Source organism: Zootoca vivipara, chromosome 7, assembly GCF_965207765.1.
Source record: "Zootoca vivipara chromosome 7, rZooViv2.hap1.1, whole genome shotgun sequence".
Lineage (NCBI taxonomy): Eukaryota > Metazoa > Chordata > Lepidosauria > Squamata > Lacertidae > Zootoca > Zootoca vivipara.
Window position 1 is genome coordinate 92,383,133 of NC_142590.1, and position 24,761 is coordinate 92,407,893.

The 24,761-nt window shown below is 46.5% G+C and overlaps 1 protein-coding gene across 4 annotated transcripts in view; it reads left to right on the forward strand.

The window, feature by feature from the left end:
- The first annotated feature begins 2,875 nt into the window (after nucleotides 1-2,875).
- The window catches only part of TPX2 (TPX2 microtubule nucleation factor), a 32,443-nt gene continuing 10,557 nt past the window's right edge, over nucleotides 2,876-24,761 (forward strand). Inside the window, exons 1-8 of one of the 4 annotated variants that reach the window (XM_088673502.1) lie at nucleotides 2,876-3,061; nucleotides 13,247-13,387; nucleotides 16,398-16,535; nucleotides 17,647-17,773; nucleotides 18,834-18,956; nucleotides 20,028-20,158; nucleotides 22,752-22,909; nucleotides 23,653-23,824. In XM_088673502.1, coding sequence (XP_088529628.1) covers nucleotides 13,291-13,387; nucleotides 16,398-16,535; nucleotides 17,647-17,773; nucleotides 18,834-18,956; nucleotides 20,028-20,158; nucleotides 22,752-22,909; nucleotides 23,653-23,824 — 946 coding nt within the window. In that variant the 5' untranslated portion in view covers nucleotides 2,876-3,061; nucleotides 13,247-13,290. Of the gene's footprint in view, nucleotides 3,062-5,844; nucleotides 6,023-13,246; nucleotides 13,388-16,397; nucleotides 16,536-17,646; nucleotides 17,774-18,833; nucleotides 18,957-20,027; nucleotides 20,159-22,751; nucleotides 22,910-23,652; nucleotides 23,825-24,761 lie in introns of those variants that run through there. The other 3 variants (XM_035124034.3, XM_035124036.3, XM_088673503.1) reach the window with 3 other exon arrangements.

Here is a 24,761-nt window from a genome sequence, read left to right on the forward strand (position 1 = left end):
GGGGGGGGGGGAGAGCATGATAGTTCGGGGAAAACAGGGAACAAGGGTCATACAATTGATGTGAGAGTTATTTGAAAATACAAGAATTGAGGTACTGTATACTGTAATTCTTATAAGACAAGGAAAACATAAGGGTTACGATTTTAGCTAAATACGTAGATACAAAGTAACATTGTAAGTGTGAGAAAATGATGAATACATTTTAAAAGACACATTCTCAATACACAGAATACTTTCTAGGCTGGAAAAAATGCAGAGCTCACTATAATTGGTTACATTGAGAAGAGATAGGGTTTCAAATGGATACATGCAGATACACAAAATTCATTCAAAAGGAGACCTCTAAAAATGCAGATTTAAATGGATACATAAGAAATATACTGTACAAGAAGTAATTCCTAAAGGATTTCATCTCAGAGTTGTCCCTTCAAGGTTGACTTTATTTACGAGTATTTAATGGCTATTATTATTATCTTTGATGATATTTCAGCTGAACTATTTAAAATTTTAAAAGATGATGCTGTTAAGGTGCTACACTCAATATGCCAGCAAGTTTGGAAAACTCAGCAATGGCCAGAGGATTGGAGAAGATCAGTCTACATCCCAATTCCAAAGAAGGGCAGTGCCAAAGAATGCTCCAACTACCGCACAATTGCGCTCATTTCACACGCTAGCAAGGTTATGCTTAAAATTCTACAAGGCAGGCTAAAGCAGTATGTGGACCGAGAACTCCCAGAAGTGCAAGCTGGATTTCGAAAGGGCAGAGGAACCAGAGACCAAATAGCAAACATGCGCTGGATTATGGAGAAAGCTAGAGAGTTCCAGAAAAACGTCTACTTCTGCTTCATTGACTATGCAAAAGCCTTTGACTGTGTCGACCACAGCAAACTATGGCAAGTTCTTAAAGAAATGGGAGTGCCTGATCACCTCATCTGTCTCCTGAGAAATCTCTATGTGGGACAAGAAGCTACAGTTAGAACTGGATATGGAACAACTGATTGGTTCAAAATTGGGAAAGGAGTACGACAAGGTTGTATATTGTCTCCCTGCTTATTTAACTTATATGCAGAATTCATCATGCGAAAGGCTGGACTAGATGAATCCCAAGCCAGAATTAAGATTGCCGGAAGAAATATCAACAACCTCAGATATGCAGATGACACAACCTTGATGGCAGAAAGCGAGGAGGAATTAAAGAACCTTTTAATGAGGGTGAAAGAGGAGAGCGCAAAATATGGTCTGAAGCTCAACATCAAAAAAACCAAGATCATGGCCACTGGTCCCGTCACCTCCTGGCAAATAGAAGGGGAAGAAATGGAGGCAGTGAGAGATTTCACCTTCTTGGGCTCCTTGATCACTGCAGATGGTGACAGCAGTCACGAAATTAAAAGACGCCTGCTTCTTGGGAGAAAAGCAATGACAAACCTAGACAGCATCTTAAAAAGCAGAGACATCACCTTGCCTACAAAGGTCCGTATAGTTAAAGCTATGGTTTTCCCAGTAGTGATGTATGGAAGTGAGAGCTGGACCATAAAGAAGGCTGATCGCCGAAGAATTGATGCTTTTGAATTATGGTGCTGGAGGAGACTCTTCTTGAGAGTCCCATGGACTGCAAGAAGATCAAACCTATCCATTCTGAAGGAAATCAGCCCCGAGTGCTCACTGGAAGGACAGATCGTGAAGCTGAGGCTCCAATACTTTGGCCACCTCATGATAAGAGAAGACTCCCTGGAAAAGACCCTGATGTTGGGAAAGATGGAGGGCACAAGGAGAAGGGGATGACAGAGGACGAGATGGTTGGACAGTGTTCTCGAAGCTACGAACATGAGTTTGACCAAACTGCGGGAGGCAGTGGAAGACAGGAGTGCCTGGCGTGCTCTGGTCCATGGGGTCACGAAGAGTCGGACACGACTAAATGACTAAACAACAACAATGGCTTGTTGAAACTAGCGTTGAAACTTTATGGATCGGTGAAAGTTTCAATTTTATATTAATTTTTAAAAATATTTGCGAGCCCTTTTTTCTCTGGCTGGCTGCGCTCTGCACTCGCTACCCTGTAGATTTCGCTTCCAGGCAATTGAGGTCAGTCCATTGTGACGTCAGCGGTTTGGAATTCACAACTTTATCTGACTTTTCCCTGCGATCGAGGCTTGCAAAACCCGCTCAGCTCAGCTTCTTTGAAGTACGAAGCTGAGAACGGGATGCGGCTTTGAAGTGTTGAAAACCGGGTTTTTTCCAGTCATAAAATCCTGATTGAGGTTCATTCATAAATGCAAGGTTTTTTCTTTGACACAGTCACGGGAGAACAGCGGTTCAGTTTTGGGGTATTTAGGCTTGGGATCGAGTAATGGGGAAAGGTAAAATGTTGTACTGGTTTCCTACTCTGGCCTTGGACTAACTCTTACGAGTTCGACAATCCCTTTTTGAAATTCTTGAGGACTATTCGCCTCCATCTCATTCACCCTCAGAACCGACCACTTAAAACGCACGTTTTCTTTTTATTTATTCCCCCCCCCCGCGCGCTACCCTTGCTGGGACTCGTAGTTGATTCGGCGCGCTCCTCCCCTTCCTAGGCTTGCCTTTAATCCATGCACTGTTTCCTGGACTACGTTTCCCAGGAGGCCGCGCGGCCTGGGCGGCGGAGGAAGTTGGGCAAGCGTACCCCCGACGAGGGCGGCGAGAGGGGCGGGGCACCCGATTCCCAACGCCATCCGGGACTTGTTGTTTTCCCTTCTCCCCGCCCTCCCGCCCGTCAGTTCCGCCCTCCGCCCCAATCAGCGCGCCCAGGCGGACCCAAAGGCGAGCGGCGATTGGCCACTTCGGAACCGAGGCCGAAGTTTGAAATATTTAAACGGCGGCAACGGCGGAGGGAGCTGACGCGACTGGGAGACGAGGCCCCGACGGTTACGAGGTACGGTCGGCGCGAACCTGGAGTGGCTAGAAGAAAGAGACGGGAGGGGGGAAAAAGATTCGGGAGAGCGACTGCTTTCCCTGCGGTCCGCAACAGGAGAGGTCCGCTCACCTGAGGGAAAAACCGCAGGTACCTCCGCGGGTTCTGAAGGTGCGGGGACCGAATTTCAGGGTCCTGAGGGGAAACCCCTCCGTTAGTTTCCTGGCTCTGTCCGTTTGTTTTCGCCCTTCCTCCTGCCTAAGGGCCCAAGGGCGGGTCGAGGCTCTCGAAGCAGCCGGGCGGCCCTAGAAAGGAACTGGCCTTGGCGGGTCGCTTCCGCGCCGTCTCCCCCCGCTGGGCTTCCGGGTGGAAGAGGGCGCCGTGTCCGAAGCCCTGAAGAGCCGCTTCCAGTCGGGGGAGATACGTTGGAGCTCGCGAGTTCGACTCCGCCTTGGGCAGCTTCCTATTGTGGGGAGTCTGGAGGTGGAAACGAGCCCTATAGCCTGGGGAGTGGCTCAGGGCTTTCTCCCTCCCTCAACCGCCAAAGACAATGTACAGTAGTAATAATTAGAATCATAGAGTTGGAAGAGACCACAAGGGCCATCCAGTCCAACCCCCTGCCAAGCAGGAAACACCATCAAAGCATTCCTGACAAAATTGCAAGGAAAAAATCCCACGGTTTTTTAGCTATTTTTGAGGGAAATAGGCAAAAGTGACACTGCCAGCGTGGGTTGCCATACATAAAGATTTCCCCGGATGTTTTACCATTTTTCGCCCAGACGCCCAGATTCTATTTTCTGGAAGGGGAAGCCCTGCTGGAAGCTTTGCTGCCTTAGGAAGCTCTATAAGCAGGAGTGTGTGAGGGGGCCTTCTTTGTGTTGGCCCCTATGTATGTGTCATCACTATATACATGATGACACCAGATCAAGACACAAAGATGAGATCAGAATATCCATCCTGTTTAAGTTACTTGTACTGAGTTGTATGTAAATAACACAGGGACCACATGATGAAGGATGGGTGGGACATAGTGTTGTATCCCACCCCCAATCTGCAAGCAGTGTGAGATTGCAGGGGTTCCTGGCACTAACTCAAGGTTTGTGTTTCTTTTTGGAACGAGATACAGGTGAACATTTTAAGTGCATTCAATTGACATGCAATCGCTCACATGCAGGTCCTTTTAGACCTGGAAGAGGGCAGAAGGGGGGCAGAACAGGGCATGCTTATGTGCACTCTGCTGACGCATGTGGGGGGCCGGGAACAGAACTTTCATGCGAAATGGTTGCTGGCTGTACAGCAGAGACTGTGGTGCCTTTATGGTACATAGTTTATTTACACATATATACAACTCGAGCCTACAATGGAGGGGCTCACAACATTAACACCCTAAAAGGAAATCAGGCCTGTCTGTCCGTCTCTCTCCTGACTTTCCAGCCTTAAGCTTTTGCATCCAGCATGTAGCTCACGTCACTCAACTCTGGCCTCTTGTTTACCACCCCATCCTCTCTCCCGCCCCCCAACCTTATGGGTGGTTGCCATACATCCAGAATTTCTGCCCCCCACCAACCTTCTGGTGGTTGCCATACATCCAGAATTTCACAGACATACTTTGAATACTGCAGTTAGAATGGCTGCGTTCCTTTATCTCAGGTCGGGGACAGAGGGTGGCCCGAGGGAGGGCGTTGTCACCGCAGCACTCCTTGGTGTGTGGAGTCCTGCAGGGCGCAATCCTTTCCCCAATGCTTTTTATATCTTTATGCGCCCCCTTGCCCAGATTGTCCGGAGTTTTGGGCTGGGTTGTCATCAATATGCTGATGACACCCAGATCTATCTGTTGATGGACGGCCGCCGTGCCTCGGCCCCGGACACACTGACCAGGTGCTTAAAAGCTGTGGCTGGATGGCTACATGGGAGCCGACTGAAGCTAAATCCTAAATCCTTTGAAGACAGAGGTCCTCTGGCTGGGTCAAGACGACATGGGGTTGGGGGGCCAACTCCCATCTCTTGCAGGGGCTCAATTAGTGCCAGCGCCTTCTGTCAAGAGTTTGGGTGTAACCTTCGACGCCTCCCTTTCCATGGAGGTGCAGGTTGCATCCACAGCAAAGGTGGCATTTTTCCATCTCCGCCGTATTAAGCAGTTGGTCCCTTACCTCTCTCGCCCTGATCTGGCCACAGTGATCCATGCGACGGTCACCTCCAGGCTTGATTATTGTAACTTGCTCTACGTGGGGCTGCCCTTAAAGCTGACCCAGAAACTCCAGCGGGTGCAGAATGCTGCGGCGAGGCTCCTTACGGGGTCCCGGCCGCAGGATCACATTCATCCAGTGCTTTAGCAGCTGCACTGGCTCCCGGTGGAGTACAGGATCAGGTTTAAGGTGCTGGTTTTGACCTTTAAAGCCCTATGCGGCTTGGGACCCTTGTACCTACGGGACCGCCTCTCCTGGTATGTCCCGCGGAGGACCTTAAGGTCCACAAACAACAATACTCTGGAGATCCCGAGCCATAAGGTGGCTAGATTGACCTCTACTAGAACCAGGGCCTTTTCAGTATTGGCCCCAACTTGGTGGAACGCTCTTTCCCAGGAGACCAGGGCCCTGCGGGATTTGTCATCTTTCCGCAGGGCCTGCAAGACAGAGCTGTTCCGCCTGGCCTTTGGGTTGGATTTAGCCTGACCCCTGTGTTTTCCTCCCTCATAGTTTGGATTTATGGACTACTTGAAATGAGACAGCATTTTAAATTTTAATACTGTATTTTAATCTGTATTTTAATTAATTGTTTTTATGTTTTATTGTGGTTTTGTTGGTGTGAGCCGCCCTGAGCCCGGTTTTTGACTGGGGAGGGCGGGGTATAAATAAAAATTTATTATTATTATTATTATTATTATCATCATCATCATAACATCTAGACAGGTTTATATGGGAGCAGGTTCCTCTCTCTTAACCCACTTACCCAGCAGGATGGAAAAAGTAATGGCTGCAAAGCCAAGTATTGAGACAAGTGGCATTCTGGGCTTCTTAGAGGAATCTGGCTGACTGTTGACTGAAACGGATACTGGTGATTTTGACACTAGATGACCCCTTCATCTGCTAGCAGAGCTGTTGTTGCATTCAGAAGGCGTTTGCTTTAGATGAGGTGAGGTATTCTGCAAGTTCTTTATTTCCAATGGTTCTGACAGAATCATAGAGTTGGAAGAGACCACTAGGGCCATCCAGTCCAACCCCCTGCCAAGCAGGAAACACCATCAAAGCATTCCTGACAGATGGCTGTCAAGTCTCCGCTTAAAGACCTCCAAAGAAGGAGACTCCACCACACTCTTTGGCAGCAAATTCCTTTCACCCTCTTCTATATGACATCCTTTTATATATTTGAACATGGCTATCATATCACAGAGACAGTGATGGTTTAGTTGCTTTCTGTTTAAGAGAGAAACACCAGGCAGATAAATGGATGATTAATCATTAGGTTCCCTGTGCAACAGCGCCAAAGCAGTGAGTTGATAGAAATTTTTGGAATGCCACCAATGCCCTGGTGCATGATGCATATTAACAGAACATTCAAGGCCGATTGCCAGGAGGTTTAGAATACTTACAACTCTTGCTCTTTCCAGTGTGCTTTATGCTCAGTTGCAGAGTAAGGCTTGTGTACTTGCTCTGTGTTACATGCTCCTAGTTTTGTGTTGTGGTGATACAGGTTCGGTATTATAACCTGCCCTAACTGTTCGCTCTTAGAGCGGAGAACAAGTTAAAAATGGAGAGCTTTTTGATCACTGAATAATATGCATCCAATTAAAAACTTGGTTATGGCAATTTCAGATAATAGGAAGAAAATAAGAGCGGAGCACAGAACTGGAAGGAATGCTAGCTCTCAAAATAACCAGTCCAATTTCCAGCTCCAGTGTGTTGGTTAGGGGGGATTTCATTGGTCTAGCAATTCTCCCCCCACCCATGCCTTCCTTTCTCAGGCACAATGACAAATCTAAACTTAGGGCACCTAGGCAAAAGCTGGCCTGGCATTAAGCAGGAGATTTTGGGAGTCTTAAGAGGCTTTCTGGCTCCCCTTTGCACCAAGTCTAACACATCAGCCCCAAATCCCCCTGCTGTCCCTTTAACACCTATTTTTAACTTGTCCCATCTTGATGTCTCCTAGAGCTTGTGGGGCCTGAATTACAGGGCATACGATGTCAGGGGCATTTATTTTTGGGTTGCTGGGAAGGGAGACACGGATCTCTAGCTGGGGTGGAGGGGCATAAGAAGTCTGGGAAATACTGGCACAGCTTTTATCTCTCTCACTTGACCCTCCCTGTTCCACAAATGAGTCTGTTGCAACATCAAGCATGATGGCTAAGCAGAATTAGCATGGGGATATCATTGCAGATCCACCAAGATTTCCTGGCTGGTTTGCATCTTGGCCTTAAAGTACAGGGCCTCCCACATGTTTGTTAGGCCCCAGAGCTCTGCACCAGGGGCTGCGTCAGGTTGTGACCTTGCAGAGCACCCAGAAACAGTTGGAACAGCTCTGACACTGGTACCAGCAGGTCTGCATCACTAAATTCCACCAGAAATGGTGAAGGATAGTTACCGGTAGCCAGACATTGAAGGGCTGGGGAAGGTTACTTGTGGGGAAAGAGAATAACAAGGTTTTCTCTTTACAACATAGAGAAATTAGAAATGTGGGGCTCATTCTGAGAGAAGATGGTAATTGCATCATAGAATAATGGGTTCAGTTTGAGCTGCTTCTTGACACGTTTCCTGCTACGTTAGAATGTTGATTTTTTCATACTGTTCCTAATCCCAAATAATACAACCACCTTTCTTTGTTATCATAGGGTCATTTGCTTCTATTTTCAACTTATTTGTTGCTAGCTGAAGGCAGATGTTGGGGGGTGGGGTGGGAGAAAAAGATAATGAGGGCTCAGCATTGCAGTTTCCATTTATTGGCAGATTTGAAGTGACCTGAATAGAAACTGCAGAACCTGTGCCCTATTAATATAACAAACATTACTATTCCATTTGCTGAGATTCCTAATGCATTTTGTGTGTTTGACATATAAGGTCCAGTTTAAATGGGCAGTGCATAGAAGTTAAACTCCAAAAACCTTTTGTTTCTCCTCTCCCTGCCCCCAAATTGTCATTCCCCTAAGTGTTGAACAGAATTTCTATGTGTCTTGCATGTGTGGAATTGAAAGCATAAAAACAAAAATGCATTTACAAATGGCATACTGTACTTCCTAGTAAAGAAGTTGCCCACCCCTCCTGGGTACCTGGGAATTAGCTTTCTAACATGACAACTGCACTGTAAGGAAACAGGTAGGTACCTATGGCATGAGCAACCTTACTTACATGAGTAAGTTTGGGGTGGGACTTACGAGGCAGTCATCCTTGAATGATGCTGAGACCCTAAAATACTTCAGCTGCTCTGCATGATTCCTTGATTTGTCCTGGGATTTCCTCATTGTAATGGAAGCCTTGAACATCTGTAAGTGTTTCTGCAGTGAAGGAATGTGAGCCCTTAGGCACAAGAGGCCTGCAAGTTAGCTGGGGATATGGTCAGTGGGGCAAGTGGTCAGCGCAGCACCTGTGCCAGCTTGTTCTGTTTGTAGCATGAGTTGCTCATGTCCTCCAGCCTGGTCTTGCACAATAGTTAGAATCATAGAATCATAGAGTTGGAAGAGACCAGAAGGGCCATCCAGTCCAACCCCCTGCCAAGCAGGAAACACCATCAAAGCATTCTTGACATATGCCTGTCAAGCCTCTGCTTAAAGACCTCCAAAGAAGGAGACTCCTTGGAAGTGCCTTGGCTTGGAAGCAAAAAGATCTGCCATGATTGGGTGGTGGCAGTGGAGGAGTGGGCAGAACGTAATGGCTTCTAACCTTGGGTGTAATCCATATTTTTCTGTGGCTTCACAGCAGGGGTCAGCAAACTTTTTCAGCAAGGGGCCAGTCCACTGTCCCTCAGACCTTGTGGGGGGCCGGACTATATTTTGGAAAAAAAGAACAAATTCCTATGCCCCACAAATAACCCAGAGATGCATTTTAAATAAAAGGACACATTCTACTCATGTAATAACATGCTGATTCCCGGACCTTCCACGGGCTGGATTTAGAAGGCGATTGGGCCACATCCGGCCCCGGGCCTTAGTTTGGGGACCCCTGCTTCACAGCCTCTGCTTGTCTAGTAGGGATTGTTCTTACTCTCCTGATGAAAAGGCAGAGGCTGTGCAGTATCAGTGAAGGATAGATTATGCCCAAGGTTGGATGTGACTAAGTGTGGCTGTTGTGGTGCCTAGCTGGAAAGAGGCATGCGATGCCTTCCATGCTGCTGGTTGACCTTTTCTGCAGAGGTGCAGAAAGTGACACAACCCTGCCCTGTGATGAAAGAGCTGAGATAAGTGCTAAAAAAAGCCTGCAATCCATAGCCTTGCTGAACTTCACTAGTAAAGCCTATTGAGTACCCTGGTACCAACCAAGTGCCGTAATGATGTGAGGTGGCAGAGAGGCAGGTTTATCTGGTAAATCGGCTGTGGGAGGCACCATCTCCCAGAATGTTCTTCCTCACAAGCCCTAATGCAATGAACAGCAGATGTGCAAAACCATCTGAATCCTGTGTACTTAGGAGAGGATAAACGGGTGGGAGCAGTTGGTTTAGTGCCCTACTTGTGTGATTTCTAGAAACGTTTAGTCCAGTAGAGCTGCTCCTATGTTCTGTTGCTGTTCAGGCATCTAAATGGCTACTTGCTTTCTAACCTGTGCACATGCTTTCCATGCAGAAGGCCCCTGATTATTCTCAGATATTCCTAGGTGGGGCTTGGATTGATTGATTGATTGATTACGGTTCTTGACCAGCACACATAAATATGCAATACATAAAACAATAAAAGAAAAACAGTAATAATCTAAAAATAGGCAATAAATATAGGTTTTAACGATTGTTTAAAAGAAAACTGATTAAAAGGAGTGTTACTACTTAGGGAGGTAGACTACAGCAATTAATAACACTGGGTCCTCTTTAGCTAGTCCTGAAGATGTTCCTAGGTGGGGCTTGGAAATTCCTCAGCCTGAAACGCTGGAGAGTTGCTGCCAGTCAGTGGACCAATGGTGTAACATGGAATAAAACAGCTTCCTGTGTTCCAGTGAGGCTTCTTCTAAAATAGGAAGCAGGGCCGTCTCAAGCCGCACAGCGCTCTCTGGCCGGCCCAGTGCCCGGCGCCACCGAGACTACCCCTAGAGCCGGGCCTGATAGGAAGGGTTGGTTCTCAGAGGCCTCTTATTACAAGAGTTTGTGTATTGATGTCTAATGCTAGCAGATCTATTAGGAAGGGCATATTCCATTATGGGCTGTTAAGGAAAACAAGGCACACATGTTCCCTGCAAGATCTGTATTTTTCTTTGTTTCCTTAAATGAGGGTGGAGGTCTTCCTACCCAATGCAATCTTTGACAATCTTCTGGCTGCAGATCTTAATAGAGATGTGAATGTACTATTGCTTCCAGTTTGGATGGATGACTTGAGCTGAAAACAGCAGTGTGAGCGTTTGGGGAAATTGTGTATTGGAATTTTTTTGTCCTGCAGATTATAATAATTCACTTTGCCTTAGCCACTGTGCAAAGCTGAAAGTTAAAAGGCTCACTTCTCAAGAGTGCAGTCCTGTCCACCCAAATTGGTGGCTGTAGTACAACCCAAATTGCATCCCACAGCTGATATCTGAGGAGGTTGAGCTTATGGCTTCCTCCAGTGGCCACACCATTGCTTAACGCTGCCTCGCATGGTCAACCTACCTTTCCCTCCTGCTCTGGAAATGCCCTGGAAACCGGACCCTTCCAGAGGGGGATTCCCTACAAGGGCCTCAAGCACACCACAGCTCCCCTGTGAATGTGTTTCTCTGGCTCCAGCTGCTTCCCCGACTCCTGCTAATGAAATGGCCGTTGTCACTCTCTTGCAGAATGAGGGGCTGAGGGAGCAGTGGGCTAGCCTTGGAGCCAACCATTTCTGAAATGTGATTCCTGCTCCTCCTGCCTGGCAGCTCAACTTGTTGGGTCGTGTGGGCGAAAAGAACGTCAATGACGCACTTCAATATTTTTTTTTAAGTTGTTAGTGTTGACAGAAACTTGATCCTGATTAAGGGGGCTAAGAAGGGATCTAGTTCCAGCCAGGCTTTGGAGCTCTCTTAACTCTGCTTTGGGGCTGTCACTTTCTTCCCTCAATCCTTTCCTCCTCTGGGGCATTTTGATCTCTTGTACCAACTTTTCCCTAATCTTGGAGACCACCTTAGTCTTCTCGCAGGACCCTTTCTGCCTGTCTCTCAGCCAGTCCATGCTTGGAGACCTCTTGTCTACATTTCAATGTGGCAGCTTTCCATGCCTTGGCAAGGGAGGGCCAAGGGTTATAAATTAGGGTGGCACCTGCTAATGGTGCTGTAATTTATATCTGGGCACCCTTCCCGCGTGTGAGTGTAGCCAGCTTTTCTAAAAGCACATAAACCAGCAGTAATCCTGCCCTAGGCCTCAGCTGACTGAAGAGGCCATGCATGCAAAGTCTTCCTTTGGATAAGCTCGAAGCTGTTTGGCTTAGCAAAAGCCAGTTGCTTTTGTGGAAGGTTGCTAATAAGATGGGGCAACATGGCATGGATGGATGTACAGTGGTACCTCGGGTTAAGAACTTAATTCATTCCGGAGGTCCATTCTTAACCTGAAACTGTTCTTAACCTGAGGTACCACTTTAGCTAATGGGGCCTCCTGCTGCCGCACCGCCACCGCATGATTCCTGTTCTCATCCTGATGCAAAGTTCTTAACCCGAGGTACTATTTCTGGATTAGCGGAGTCTGTAACCCGACGCGTCTTTAACCTGAAGCCTCTGTAACCCAAGGTACTACTGTCCTGAAGATGTTAATGCATGTGCGCAAACCTAGGATCCTAACTGGTTGCTGCATAAAAATATGCACCAGGTTTATGATTCTAGGAAGCCCTGCCCCCTAACATGGAAGTTGCCGTTGCAGTTGTAGAAAGGGTGCTCTGCACAAGCACAACATTAACCCATTAACCAGCCTATCTGTGCAGCAAGGCCACAACTATGGAGCAATCTGAGTAACTTGAGTTTCAGGGCCCCTTTCTTGGCTGGCTTTGCACCAGGTGTGGTTTGAAAAACATCTCAAGTTCCTAGGCTAGAAAATCCTGTCCTTTTCTTGGCTCCTTGATTCTGTCTCCGCTGACACCTATAATCCCCTTTGCTCCTTCTAACTCAAGCTGGGTCTCTTCCTGCAGTATCATTCTCTGGGTGATCTTACTACAGTACATTGCAATCAAGCTTTGGGAAGGCCCTCAAAATGTTGCAAATTTGGGGGTGAGGCCAGAAGCAACCATACCTCCCCCTGCATGGGAACACCTTGTTACATTATGGCTGGGTCAGTTGTGAGACCAGGCTGATTCTTTAAGTCTGTAGAAACAGGTTTTGAAGAATGTGGCTTGCTGAAGAAGAGGAGGAGTTTGGATTTGATATCCCGCTTTATCACTACCCAAAGGAGTCTCAAAGCGGCTAACATTCTCCTTTCCCTTCCTCCCCCACAACAAACACTCTGTGAGGTGAGTGGGGCTGAGAGACTTCAGAGGAGTGTGACTAGCCCAAGGTCATCCAGCAGCTGCATGTGGAGTGGAGACATGAACCCGGTTCACCAGATTACGAGTCTATCTCTCTTAACCACTACACCATACTGGCACAAATGGCTCCTTAAACCAGGGTTACAGGCGCCAAAATGGAATCTCAATAGTTGCCATTTCGGGGCCAGATGGCTTGAAAGTCATATTTTTCAATAAAACATTTGGGTTCCTGAAGTTTGTTCTGATTGTGCAGATAAAATATAATGGATAGAATTCTGCAGGATCCCCAAGCATGCACCTCCAGATGGTGGAGATGTCAGGTGCCATCCTGGCACCTGGGCATCTTCACTTGGTCTCAAGTGGCCAATAGCCAGGTGCAAAATGTGTCTGGTGAATTTTGAACGCTGGCTGAAGGTCAGGGTGAGCACCTGTGTTTCTTTAAAGTGACGAATTCCTTGTTGTGCAATGTTGAAGTACTTTGAGGCTTAACCTTCTTTCTTGGTCTTCTGTCTTGCATTGCTTTTGGTTGTACAGTAGTGTCCTCTAGCTGATAGTCATTGTACCTAGACCTGGGGTGGTTGCAAGGTTGCAGTCCCAGTTCAACCATGGGTCGTTGGTTAGTTTTCAACATGGGTGGCTTATGACTGTAGCTTCTAATATATAAAAGCAGAAATAGACTGACCGTCCATAGCTTTGAGAGGCTGAATAAGATAGCATTTGTAAGTTACTTGCCATGCTAACAGTACTGTATATTTCTTGATTCTCAGGGGCTTGCTCCAAGATTGCTGGAAAAAGGCTTTGCTTCAGCAAAATGTCTGAGAAACGGTATTCCTTTGATGCTCCCAATGAATACATTGACTTTAATAACATTAAAGAGGATGATACAACTGCCGTTGATGCCTGGTTTGGTGAGTATCTGCATATTCTGCCAAGCTGGGATGAAAAACTGGTCCTGGTGAGCAGGGGGTTGTCCCTTTTTTGGCTAGGGGATTTCACAGGCTTGAGGAGGTGTCTGTTATTGGGTAAACACTTGCAGCATAAACTGTGGTGTAACAGCCAGGATGCAGGTGGCGCTGTGGGCTAAACCACAGAGCCTAGGGCTTGCTGATCAGAAGGTCGGCTGTTCGAATCCCTGTGACAGGGTGAGCTCCCATTGCTCGGTCCCAGCTCCTGCCAACCTAGCAGTTCGAAAGCATGTCAAAGTGCAAGTAGATAAATAGCGACCGCTACAGCGGGAAGGTAAACGGCGTTTCCGTGTGCTGCTCTGGTTCACCAGAAGCGGCTTTGTCATGCTGGCCACATGACCTGGAAGCTTTACGCTGGCTCCCTCGTCCAATAACGTGAGATGAGCAGCGCAACCCCAGAGTCGGTCATGACTGGACCTAATGGTCAGGGGTCCCTTTACCTTTACAGCCAGTATAGGATGCTGTAGGACTCCAATCCCCATCATTCACAGACTGCATGGCCCAGAGGTCAAGGATGGTGGGAGGGCTGCAGACGTCTTATACTCAGTGTACAGGAAGTGATGTAACAGCACTAGAAAAACCACCCTCTACTCTCTCTGCCGCCGTATGTATCAAAAGGAGCATGGAAGGGGGCTGCCTGTATTGTCAACAACTTTCTTCCATGTGCAGGTGTTGGGCAAAGAAACCCACAACTGCTGAGGAGACCCTTGTTGGACTTGGCAATGGTTAAAGATGCATAGGGTTGTCTGAAAGAGAAGAGGGGCCAGCTAGGGGCTATATGAGCTGAGAGAAGCATCATAAGAGAGAGGAAAGGCCAACATAGAATATGCTGTAGGCTACCCCGAGTTGGGACGGCTTAATATTCCAAGAGCCCTTAAATGCATCACACTTGTTCTTCTTGGTTGGAAGCAGATCAAAATAAAACAAAATGCCTGGCCCTCCTGAATTCTTTTAAGGTGGTGAAATACAAAGCTTTGGAGAACAGAGATTATTGCCAGTGCTGTCAGCCAAACAGGGTTAGCAGTATTGGCACACTGATTTCTGGACAGATACAGACATAATCAGGGAGTTGCTTGAGTTCATCTTGGAAACTTTTCCACACTCTCATGCCCTCATGTTTTCGATTGAAGTGCTGGGATGCAGTTCAGTTTGTATTAAGGATGAAAGAGGTTTCATGTGAATAAAGTACAGTGGACGCTCGGGTTGTGAACATGATCCGTGCGGGAGGCACGTTCGCAATCTGCGTCTGGGCATGCGTGGGTCGCAATTCGGTGCTTCTGTGCATGCGCGCACGCCGAAACCCGGAAGTACCCCTTTCTGGTACTTCCAGGTTCGGAGTGGCACGAAACACGAAAAGACGCAAACTGCAGCAGCTGTAACCCGAGGTATGACTGTAAAGAGAAGACTAGAACTGTGTCTTAAGAGATTCTCAGCACCACATGTGATCTGGGAGATCATCATCTGATCTTTATTAATCTGTATGTGAGCAAGAGCCTTTTCCAAACAGGAATCTACAAATACTTTCAGAGTGGTATCAAGGTGGGTGGGTGTTTAACTGTTTCTCCCCAGCCTAAGTTTGTCCTGCCTCAGAAGCTATTATTAGCCCTGCAGGGACCCTTTGGAGAGTAAATGAGTTCTCGTCACTTGTTTTATGTTTACAAAAACAGAGAGATCCAGGTGTGATCTTCTGTCTTGAATGTGGCGTTTGTGATTCCACACATCTTCCTCTCCGTAGTGGAAGGATGTGACGTACCAAAAACCTCTTGAGAGATGTGCAGTTGCTTCCTTGAACGCTCACTTCCCAAATGCTGTGAACCTGCAGTATGTTCTAACAGCACACACGGGATCTGCACACGGGATCTGCAGGGTCCAAGTTCTTTGTTGTGCTGCAATATGTTTTCAGCCAATTTTAGGAAAGGGGGTGGGAAGCAGTAGCCTCAAGTTTCTACCACACTACATCTGATAACTTTGAACATTAATCTTCTCCCACCTTGACTCAACATTCTTAATCTATCCTATTGTCAAAAGCTGGACTAGCAAACGCAACTGCTTTTGAGTCTAGCTGGCACTTCTTCTCTCTTCTCTAAGCTCTGTGTTTTGCTCCATTTTCCCCAAAGGTGGGAAAGGAACAGGGCACCTGAGGTCTTCTCTGTGTTTGCCTGGCCCTCAGACTGGGAGAGGAAGGGGCAACTGGCACAGTGCCAGTTGCCTGCCTGGCAGACAGAGATTACCTATGTCCAGCAAGGCCTTTCAAGGCCAGGAGTAACACCTGCATTAGGAAGTGCATGACTACAGTCATGAGAAAGCTCCTAGGAATAATGTATTTCAGACCTTTGTTCTGGTATCCCAGTTGTGGGGTCCTTTCCCCAGGGGAAAGCCTTCTGTGGCAGGTGAGGAACACCCTTTTCACGCTAAGGGCCAAATACCCTTTCGGAGACCACGATAAGAGGACAAGTGGGCAGAGCAACAAACGTAAATTTCACAGGCGGCTAGTTTCTACAACACACCCTTTGTATCTTCCATTCACACAAACAGGAGTCATGAGCAGAGTTAAAAACATTCCAGCCCGGCAAAACAAACAAACAAAAAACAAACAAGCACCTGTGTGTGAAATGGGACCAGTGAGGGATCTGCCAATTCTAAGGACCACCTTCGGTCCCTGGCCTGAGGTTTGCCATCCCCTTTTTATGACACCAACAACCTTTTTATTTCCTAAGGCTATGATGTTGTGCTGTTTTTAACTTTAACTCCTCTAGTGTTTTTTTGCTGCTGGAAACTTCCTATTTTACCTGGTATAACAGTTCCAGACCGGGGTTCCGACTTGCACCCCACATTGAGGGGGCTGCTGTCATGTGACACTTCAGCCACAGCTGGCAGTGGAGATGGCAATTAGCCTGCTGAGCAGCACTGGGAGGTACATGGAATTTAACCAGGTGATTGTTGGTTCTTCCAGATGCTTTTCCGAGCACTCCAAGTTCAGATACGCCAGCCATTCTTCTGAGAACTCCACTTTCAGCCGGCATCCTGCAGAAATCCTCAGCGTCAAGGGCTAACATTCCACGTGCCATTGTCTCTCCAATGGTGAAATCCAGTAAGTTGTTCAGCTCAGGACAGCAAGTTCTTGTAAAGTTACAATGGTAGTAGAAGGGTAAATGGACCTAGTCCAGTGATGGCCTGTGAACTTGATCATGTGAGGCTTGGCTTTCTTTATCTCTGGCAGTGCCAAGACCTGAATGCCTGACACACAAATGTGCACCTGATTGTTCCCACCTAAGTGTTGGAACCTTACACTTGTTCCTATTGAAATTCCTTTTGTTAGTTTGGCCCTGTTCTCCAATCTTTTAAGGCTGCCTTGAATCTAGACTCTGTTTTCTGCGGCATTAGCTACCCCTCCCAGCTTGGTGTCATCTGCAAATTTGATGAGCATCCCCTCAATTAAGTCCTTTATAAAGATGTTGAACAATGCCAGGCTCGGGACAGAATCCTGTGATTGCACTACCCAATGTGTCACTTTTTTCCAGGATGTTGAGGAACCATTAGTGAGCACTCTTTGGGTTCTGTCAGTCAACCGGCAGAATTCATCACAGTCCACTCAGCTTTTCACCATTCTGGATATTTTATGCTAGCTACAAACAAGGCTACCTCCTTAACTTGCCACTGACTCGGGATAAATTCTAAGTAAATTAAAAAGCACAAGTCCTAATGCAGGTCTCAGTGGGACTAAGCTAAGGTTTACATATCCCTCTGAGGGTGCTTTATTGGCCATGCTGAATGCATCAAGCAGGTGTGGAGCTGTGGAAGGATAATGCAGGGTCCCAAATATAGAGTGGAAAGATGAACTTCCACCTCAAATACACAAGCAAGCTGTTTACTGCTGAAGCTAGCAAAAGATCTATTTCCTGCTCATTTATTTTTCTTCTGTGCTGATAGTTCAAAGCTGTGAAGTTTTTAAAGCTCATCCCCTCACAACCTCACTTGCTGATGACAAGCTCAAGCCTCTGTGAATCTGTTGGTAGCATCCTATCCGTAGCAGGCTTTTCCTGGGGGTGTCGGAGGGAGCGCTGTATGGTTTTTATGGATAGCTATTGGGGTCTTTTTGTGAATGTTGTATAAGCTATTAGCTGGCTTTGAGCCCTTGGAGAGGAAGAAGGGCATATAAATTTTGAGGAATATATATAGCTCGTGTTTCTTATTTGCCATAGCTGAGAAGCCCGATGAAAATGAGATGGGACAGGCTAACAGGATGCCACCAAATGTGGTTGGATCCATGGCACAGTGGCACAGGACATCAAATGAGACGGTAGCTGTCCCTGCAAGGGCCCCAGGAAGGTAAGAATTCTAATCTCCAAGTGGGTCAACTTTCCCCTGGGACTTGGTATTGAGACAGCTTGCAAGCTTTGACATAGACCATGGTTGCCTAACATCTTGATCCTCCCACAAGTGCTTCTCTGTTTTCTCAAGAAATGGCCTGCTGAGCTTTTCCAGCTGGCCTAGGACTCTCCTCCTCCTCTGGTTGCTCTTAAGCTAACTTCCGGGTCTGCAGTTCTGGGAAGCTGAAAAGTGATCTGAATGTGGGAATAAAGCTGATGCACAACTCTTCCTGCCACAGTGCCCCTTCAGTGGGCTTCTTCTCAGAGAGGCCAGTATAATGAATTCATAAAATAATAAGCTTCTAGTCCTCATGGCTGCCAAGAATCTCCAACATGGCTATTATATTGTAATCTAATTCTGAAATCAGGTTGTCCTTGAGAACATGACAAATGGTCTCAACATAAATGAGCAAATGTGTTTTTTTGTGGGTGTGCATCTTTCCAGGATCTAGTACTAAAAGCTTGAGGAGGGACACCAGGCAGATTTTCTCCCAACAACTGTCAGAAGTCATCATGGGAAGGAGGATCTGGATCAGTGGTTGAGGAGGGAAGACAGATTAGATGCCTTCTTGTGAAAAGATGCTTCAGTTTCTCAGCAGATGAGTCTGTTATCAGCAAGACCACGTTCAAAATGCTGCATAAAACAATACTTGCCCAAAGCCAAATGGATAAAATGTTGCATGTTGTAAACATGGGGAAATTGGAGTACCTGGAGCTATTTCCTGGATAACTGCTTCTGTTGCCTCCAACTGCAGCCTCCGTACCCCAAGCAGACTATGTGCTGGGTGCAAGAGCACATGATGCTTTTGTACCCCGAAGAGGCAGGCATCATCCCATATAAAACATGCAAGAGTCCTAATTTGAATGCCCTACTAATCCCCTCTTTTTTCCTCTAGTTTTGGAATGGCTCCATATTATTGCAGTAGCTGAAACTTATAAGCTTCGAGTCTGTGTCTCTTCATCTCACTCCACCCCGTTCCTTTACAGTCAGCTGGCTTTTCCCTTTTCCTCCCCTGTAGGGTGTCAAAACAGCTCTTGGAACGGCAGAAGAGTGCTCAGCGCAAGTGCGCTGCCAAAATGCATGCCAAGAGATGTGCCACCATGGCCACCAATGAACAGCTGCCACCACCTGTAAAGAAACAGTAAGTGTAGGTCTGGTGGGTTGAGCAAGGGGAGGCACAAAGGAGTGGCTTGCTATGGTGTTTGAATTGGCTAGTGGTCACTGTGCCATCTTATTTCAAGCCCTCTTCAAGAGCCAAGAAAGTTTTATCTAACAAAGTTTTATCCAAGAAAGTTGTCCACAATAACTTCCTCCAGTACAATGGGACAACCTCTCCCTGTGCCCCCCATCTGTTCTGTGGGTTCACCCAACCTTCCAGAACAGATTTGGCAGGCAAAAGGAGAGGAAGGGCTGTTGCACAGGTGGAAACTGGTGCGCTAACCAGATGACTTCATTGGATACAACCCCAAACTTGGGATGTTTAAGAGATGTCTGAACTGAGCCGAAATCCACCAGGAATTTGCCCAGCGCAGGCTTCATTGATGCAAGGAAAGCTGTACAAAAATGTTGGCTTCATGTTTGGACTTTATTTTTTTTAATTAAATGTGTATACCATCCTTCATCTATAGATACCTGGGTGGTTCACAACATAAAAATACGAAGTACAGACAAGAACCAAAAAAAATCACACAAACCAATAATCTTCCCTCCCACAAACACATTTAAAAGGTATAAGATGTTAATCACTTCAAAGCCTGGTTGAAGGGGAATATCATTTTTGCCTGACGTCTAAAGGTGTATAATAAAGGTGCCAGTTGAAGCTCCTTTGGGATAGCATTCCGCAATGCTCTGATCTGTGTTGTGATTTTGCCCAAGCATTGGGTGTTGTGATGGGCACAGAATGTGATTCCCTTGGAATCTTGCCTCTTCCTGTTATTTTAAAAGCCAGTGTGAGGGAATCGGTGGCCCTCCAGGTGTTGCTGGGCTGTGGCTCCCTTCACTCCCGACCATCAGTCAGACCAGCTGCAGCTGATGGGAAATGGAATCCCAACAACCTCTGGAGGGTCACAGATTCCCCACCTCTGATTTAAAGGAATTTCTTAGCTGTGCAGGGGTCAGAAGCACTAGGCCTGAGGCTGAGGACCTTCAGGCAGCTGCAGCCTTGTACACTGCACCCTTTTCTGAATGGAATCTGTGTCTTTTTATTTTTCAGGAAACGGAGTTCATCCAAGGGCAAGTCCACTGAGGACCTGGAGGTAGAGAAAATGCAGCAGCTGCAGCAAGAGGTGGCTGAGCTGCGCAGGAAGAACGAGGACTCCCTCAAAGTGGCCATTGCTGGACCGGGTGAGCTTGAAAGTACAGTCATACCTCTGGATACGAATGCTGCGGGTTGCATACAGCATGAGTTACAAATGCGCCAAACCTGGAAGTAACGGAACAGGTTACTTCAGGGTTCGGCGGTTCGCGCATGCGCAGAAGCGTCAAATGACATCATGCACAGAAGCTCCAAATCACGACCCGCACATGCGCAGAAGTGCTGACACGAGTTGCGTACTGCTCATGTTGCGAACGGGGCTCCGGAACAGATCCCGTTTGCAACCAGAGGTACCACTGTAACTTAAATATTCCTCCCCTCCCACCCCAGCCAATCTATTGCACCAATAAAGTGTGTGCTTTTCTTTAGTGTTTGAATTAGTATTGCAACTCACCAAAGATTTATTTTAAAATTAATGATTTACAATTAAATTACAAGATAGTTACTTACTTGCAGTCTTTCCCTTCAATGTAAGTATTTTCAGGACAGCTTACCAATACACTGGTACCTTGGTTTACGAACTTAATCCGTTCCGGAAGTCCGTTCTTAAACCAAATCTGTTCTTAAAACCGAGGCGTGCTTTCCCTAATGAGGCCTCCTGCCGCCGGTGCCCTTCCACCGTTCGGCTTTCATTCGTAGACCAAGGCAAAGTTCACAAACCAGAACACTACTTCCGGTTCTGTGGAGTTCATAAACTGAATAGTTCGTAAACAGGACTGTTTGTAAACTGAGGAACCACTGTAATATAAAATAAAATCTGGAACCAGCAGCACCGGGTATAGGATGTTTCAGCTTCCCCAATATGTTTTTGCCCTCCACTCAGACACCGGGCAGTATGACGTGAAGTGTCACATGACAGCAGCCCCCTCAATGTGGGGTGCAAGTCGGAACCCCGGTCTGGAACTGTTATACCAGGTAAAATAGGAAGTTTCCAGCAGCAAAAAAACACTAGAGGAGTTAAAGTTAAAAACAGCACAACATCATAGCCTTAGGAAATAAAAAGGTTGTTGGTGTCATAAAAAGGGGATGGCAAACCTCAGGCCAGGGACCGAAGGTGGTCCTTAGAATTGGCAGATCCCTCACTGGTCCCATTTCACACACAGGTGCTTGTTTGTTTTTTGTTTGTTTGTTTTGCCGGGCTGGAATGTTTTTAACTCTGCTCATGACTCCTGTTTGTGTGAATGGAAGATACAAAGGGTGTGTTGTAGAAACTAGCCGCCTGTGAAATTTACGTTTGTTGCTCTGCCCACTTGTCCTCTTATCGTGGTCTCCGAAAGGGTATTTGGCCCTTAGCGTGAAAAGGGTGTTCCTCACCTGCCACAGAAGGCTTTCCCCTGGGGAAAGGACCCCACAACTGGGATACCAGAACAAAGGTCTGAAATACATTATTCCTAGGAGCTTTCTCATGACTGTAGTCATGCACTTCCTAATGCAGGTGTTACTCCTGGCCTTGAAAGGCCTTGCTGGACATAGGTAATCTCTGTCTGCCAGGCAGGCAACTGGCACTGTGAGCCACTGGCAGCACTTCTTAAGATGTAGCTTGGAGGGGCCACCAAAAGTTATGTTTTGAGTGCTTCTTTGTCATCTGTCCTGAACCTGCTTCCAGCTGGATTCATTGGACACTTCCAAATTCTAGTCTTATGGGAAACCTCTCTGTGAACTGAGTGAAGTCGCTTTACAGGCCTCTCAAGTTGCTCTACTCCCCCCACCCTTGGGTGGCTTTTCTCATCGTCGTCATGGCTTATTTATAGATGCACCTAAGCCATGCTAGCCACTGTAAAATGCATGGTCCACTCCTGCCTTTCAGTCTAACAATCTAGCTATAAACACAAAGCAAAAAGGGAATTAATTCTCAAAAGTCCCAATATTTCTTGGGACTAGCCACCTTGAAAGGGCTATCTTCTACCTCCACTGCCAGAGGCAGCATGCCTCTGAATACCAGCTGCTGGGAATCACAAGTGAGAAGACTTCTTTCACTCAGGGCCTGCTTTTGAGCTTTCCATTGGAGCACCTGGCTATACTCACTTTGAGAGCAGGAAGCTGGGCTAGGTGGGCCCATGCTCTGATCCAACAGGGCTCTCCTTATGGAATGTGATTAAGTGCTCATACTGCATTGTGATGACCATTGGCTATGAACAATAAAATCTACGGACTGATTAAGCTTCATAATCACTTTAGTTAGCCTTTGTGCCATAAAATCTGCAGAGGTCTTGGCGACTCCCTAAATGAAAACGGTGTAGACGCACTGCTTGGCTGTAACTCTCTACAAGCTGGGCTTTCACAAATTCTTTCCATGTCCCACTGTGCTCTCACTGGTTCATGTGAATTGCATGGATGGTACCTAGAGCAGATTATATGTATGCGAGTGTGGGCATTTATCTTGATTTGGATGGAAAATGAATGCACCAACTTAATTGGCATAGTCCTGCCTAGTGGAGCAAGGACTCCATATGAGGATTCCCTCCATCCCCTGCAGAAAACGAACCTTCATAGTATGCCCAATATTTCATTTATCTTGATTGGATGGAATGTGAGTACATCATATTGAGTTGTTCAAGCTGTCATGTCCTGGACATTGGGGTGCTTCTTATTAAATCTTATCCCCCACTTTCTCCCCACCAGGACAAACTGCCAAGAAGATAGTGACCCATATCACCAAGCCAGTAGATTTCCACTTCCGCACAGATGAAAGGATTAAACAGCATGGTGAAAATCACCCCGCCACAGAGTATAAGGAGGTGGATTTCAAAGCTGCACTGAGGAGGCACCCAGCATCTCCGGTGAGAGCAACGAGAATCAAGCAATGAGACTTCTGGCTAGAGAGCCTTCAACTGCCTGCTGTTGTGTCTCTTGGGGTGTAAAGATTTGCAGATGAAAAGATTTGCAAGAAATAAATTCTATATAGTGCAAGAAGAAGTAGGTGCCAATTAAAAAGAATAGAGGCAGATTATTTTGGAGTCTTTTGCTGGGGCCTTGCCTCGTGTTACCTTGACAAAAGCTGACGACAACAACAACAACTTATTATTTATACTCGTCCCATTTGGCTGAGTTTCCCCAGCCACTCTGGGCAGCTCCCAATCGAGTGTTAAAAACAATACAGCATACAACATTTTCTCATGTATGTAGCCTACTTTGTGGGGTTAATCTCTGCTTAGATGAGACCCTCTCTAACCATTCTATAGTGCCTTTTCCTTATGGTATGTTAAAGAGGCTTCAATTTCAGCCTCTTTCAGAACAATACATCTGTAAACTTGTACTTCTGCATTGCTTCTTTTAAAAAGGAATGGGCCTTCAAAATGTATACTGTATATGCAGATTTCACCCACTGGTGAAGTGAATAATTATTCATCTATTCAGTTCACAGGTAAACTCCCAAACGTTCTTTCTTGCACTGCACTAAGAGCTTTAGAATGAGATAGACTTGCAGGCCAAGTAAACTTTGCCAGCAGCTGGTGAGCTGATGCCCAAGGTGCATCCTGCCTTGAGAACATTCTGCTAACAAACCAGCCCTGTCTCCTTACAGGCCAAAGCGTCAAAGGGTATGACAGTCCCGAAACCCTTCAACCTGTCCCAAAGCAACAAAAGGAAGTTTGATGAAGTTTCCACAGAATTTGTATCAATGGCCCAGCAGGTTAGAAACTTCCAGCAACGCACACCGCCACGTTACCACCTGAGGAGCAGGAAGACAGAGGAAGGTAAGGCTGCAAGTGGCTTGGCCGGGAACCCCTTTGTGACAGTGGGGAGAACTCTGTGAGCACAGTCCCTCTGAACTTGGTGACATTAATCAGGTGCAATTATTCATGTCTTGGAGACTGCTAAACAGTGGTGCCTCTTCTTTCCTGTCAAGAGGAGTAGGGAACCACAGTAAAGATAGATTGGCTATTTTTCAAGTGTGCAGTTCTAGGTCCATAAACAGTAATACCTTAGAGGTCCCGGGCCCGAAGGAAATCAGATTAGCCTCTACTAGAACCAGGGCCTTCTCAACACTGGCCCTGACCTGGTGGAATGCTCTGTCTCCTCAGACCAGGGCCCTGCAGGACCTGATTTCTTTTCGCAGAGCCTGTAAGACAGAGTTGTTCCGCCTGGCATTTGGCCTGGAGCCAACCTGATTCCCCCCCCCCATTTTCCATTTCTTTTTCCCTTTTATATGAGGCTGCCTTTTTAATTTTTAATTTAATTTTGATGTATGTAGTCTTGTTGTTGAGTTGTATTTTAATCAGTTGTTTTATATTTGGTGTTGACCGCTCTGAGCCCGGCTTTATTATTATTATTAGGGGGACTAGACAGTCAAAGGTAGGAGGTTGAAGTTGGAATTGAGACTTTTGCTTAATTTTCCTAAGAAAATTCAGTTACTTCCACTAGAGTGCGTTCTGTTAATATCAGAATTTAGGTTTGTGTCGTTGTCTTCTCTCTTTTTATTTGAAGAGGTTGGGCAAGGACACAGCTTAAACTTGGGAAAATGTAAAATGGGAACTGTGGATGGCACAAAGGGTTGAATATATCAGGACTAACATTAGCCTCACTTTCCATACTTTCCTATTTTTTCTAAGGTAATAAGATTTCATACTTGCAATTATGAGAGTTGGCTAAATGCACCTCTTACGTTTTTTAAAAGAAAACTTTGCAAGTTGT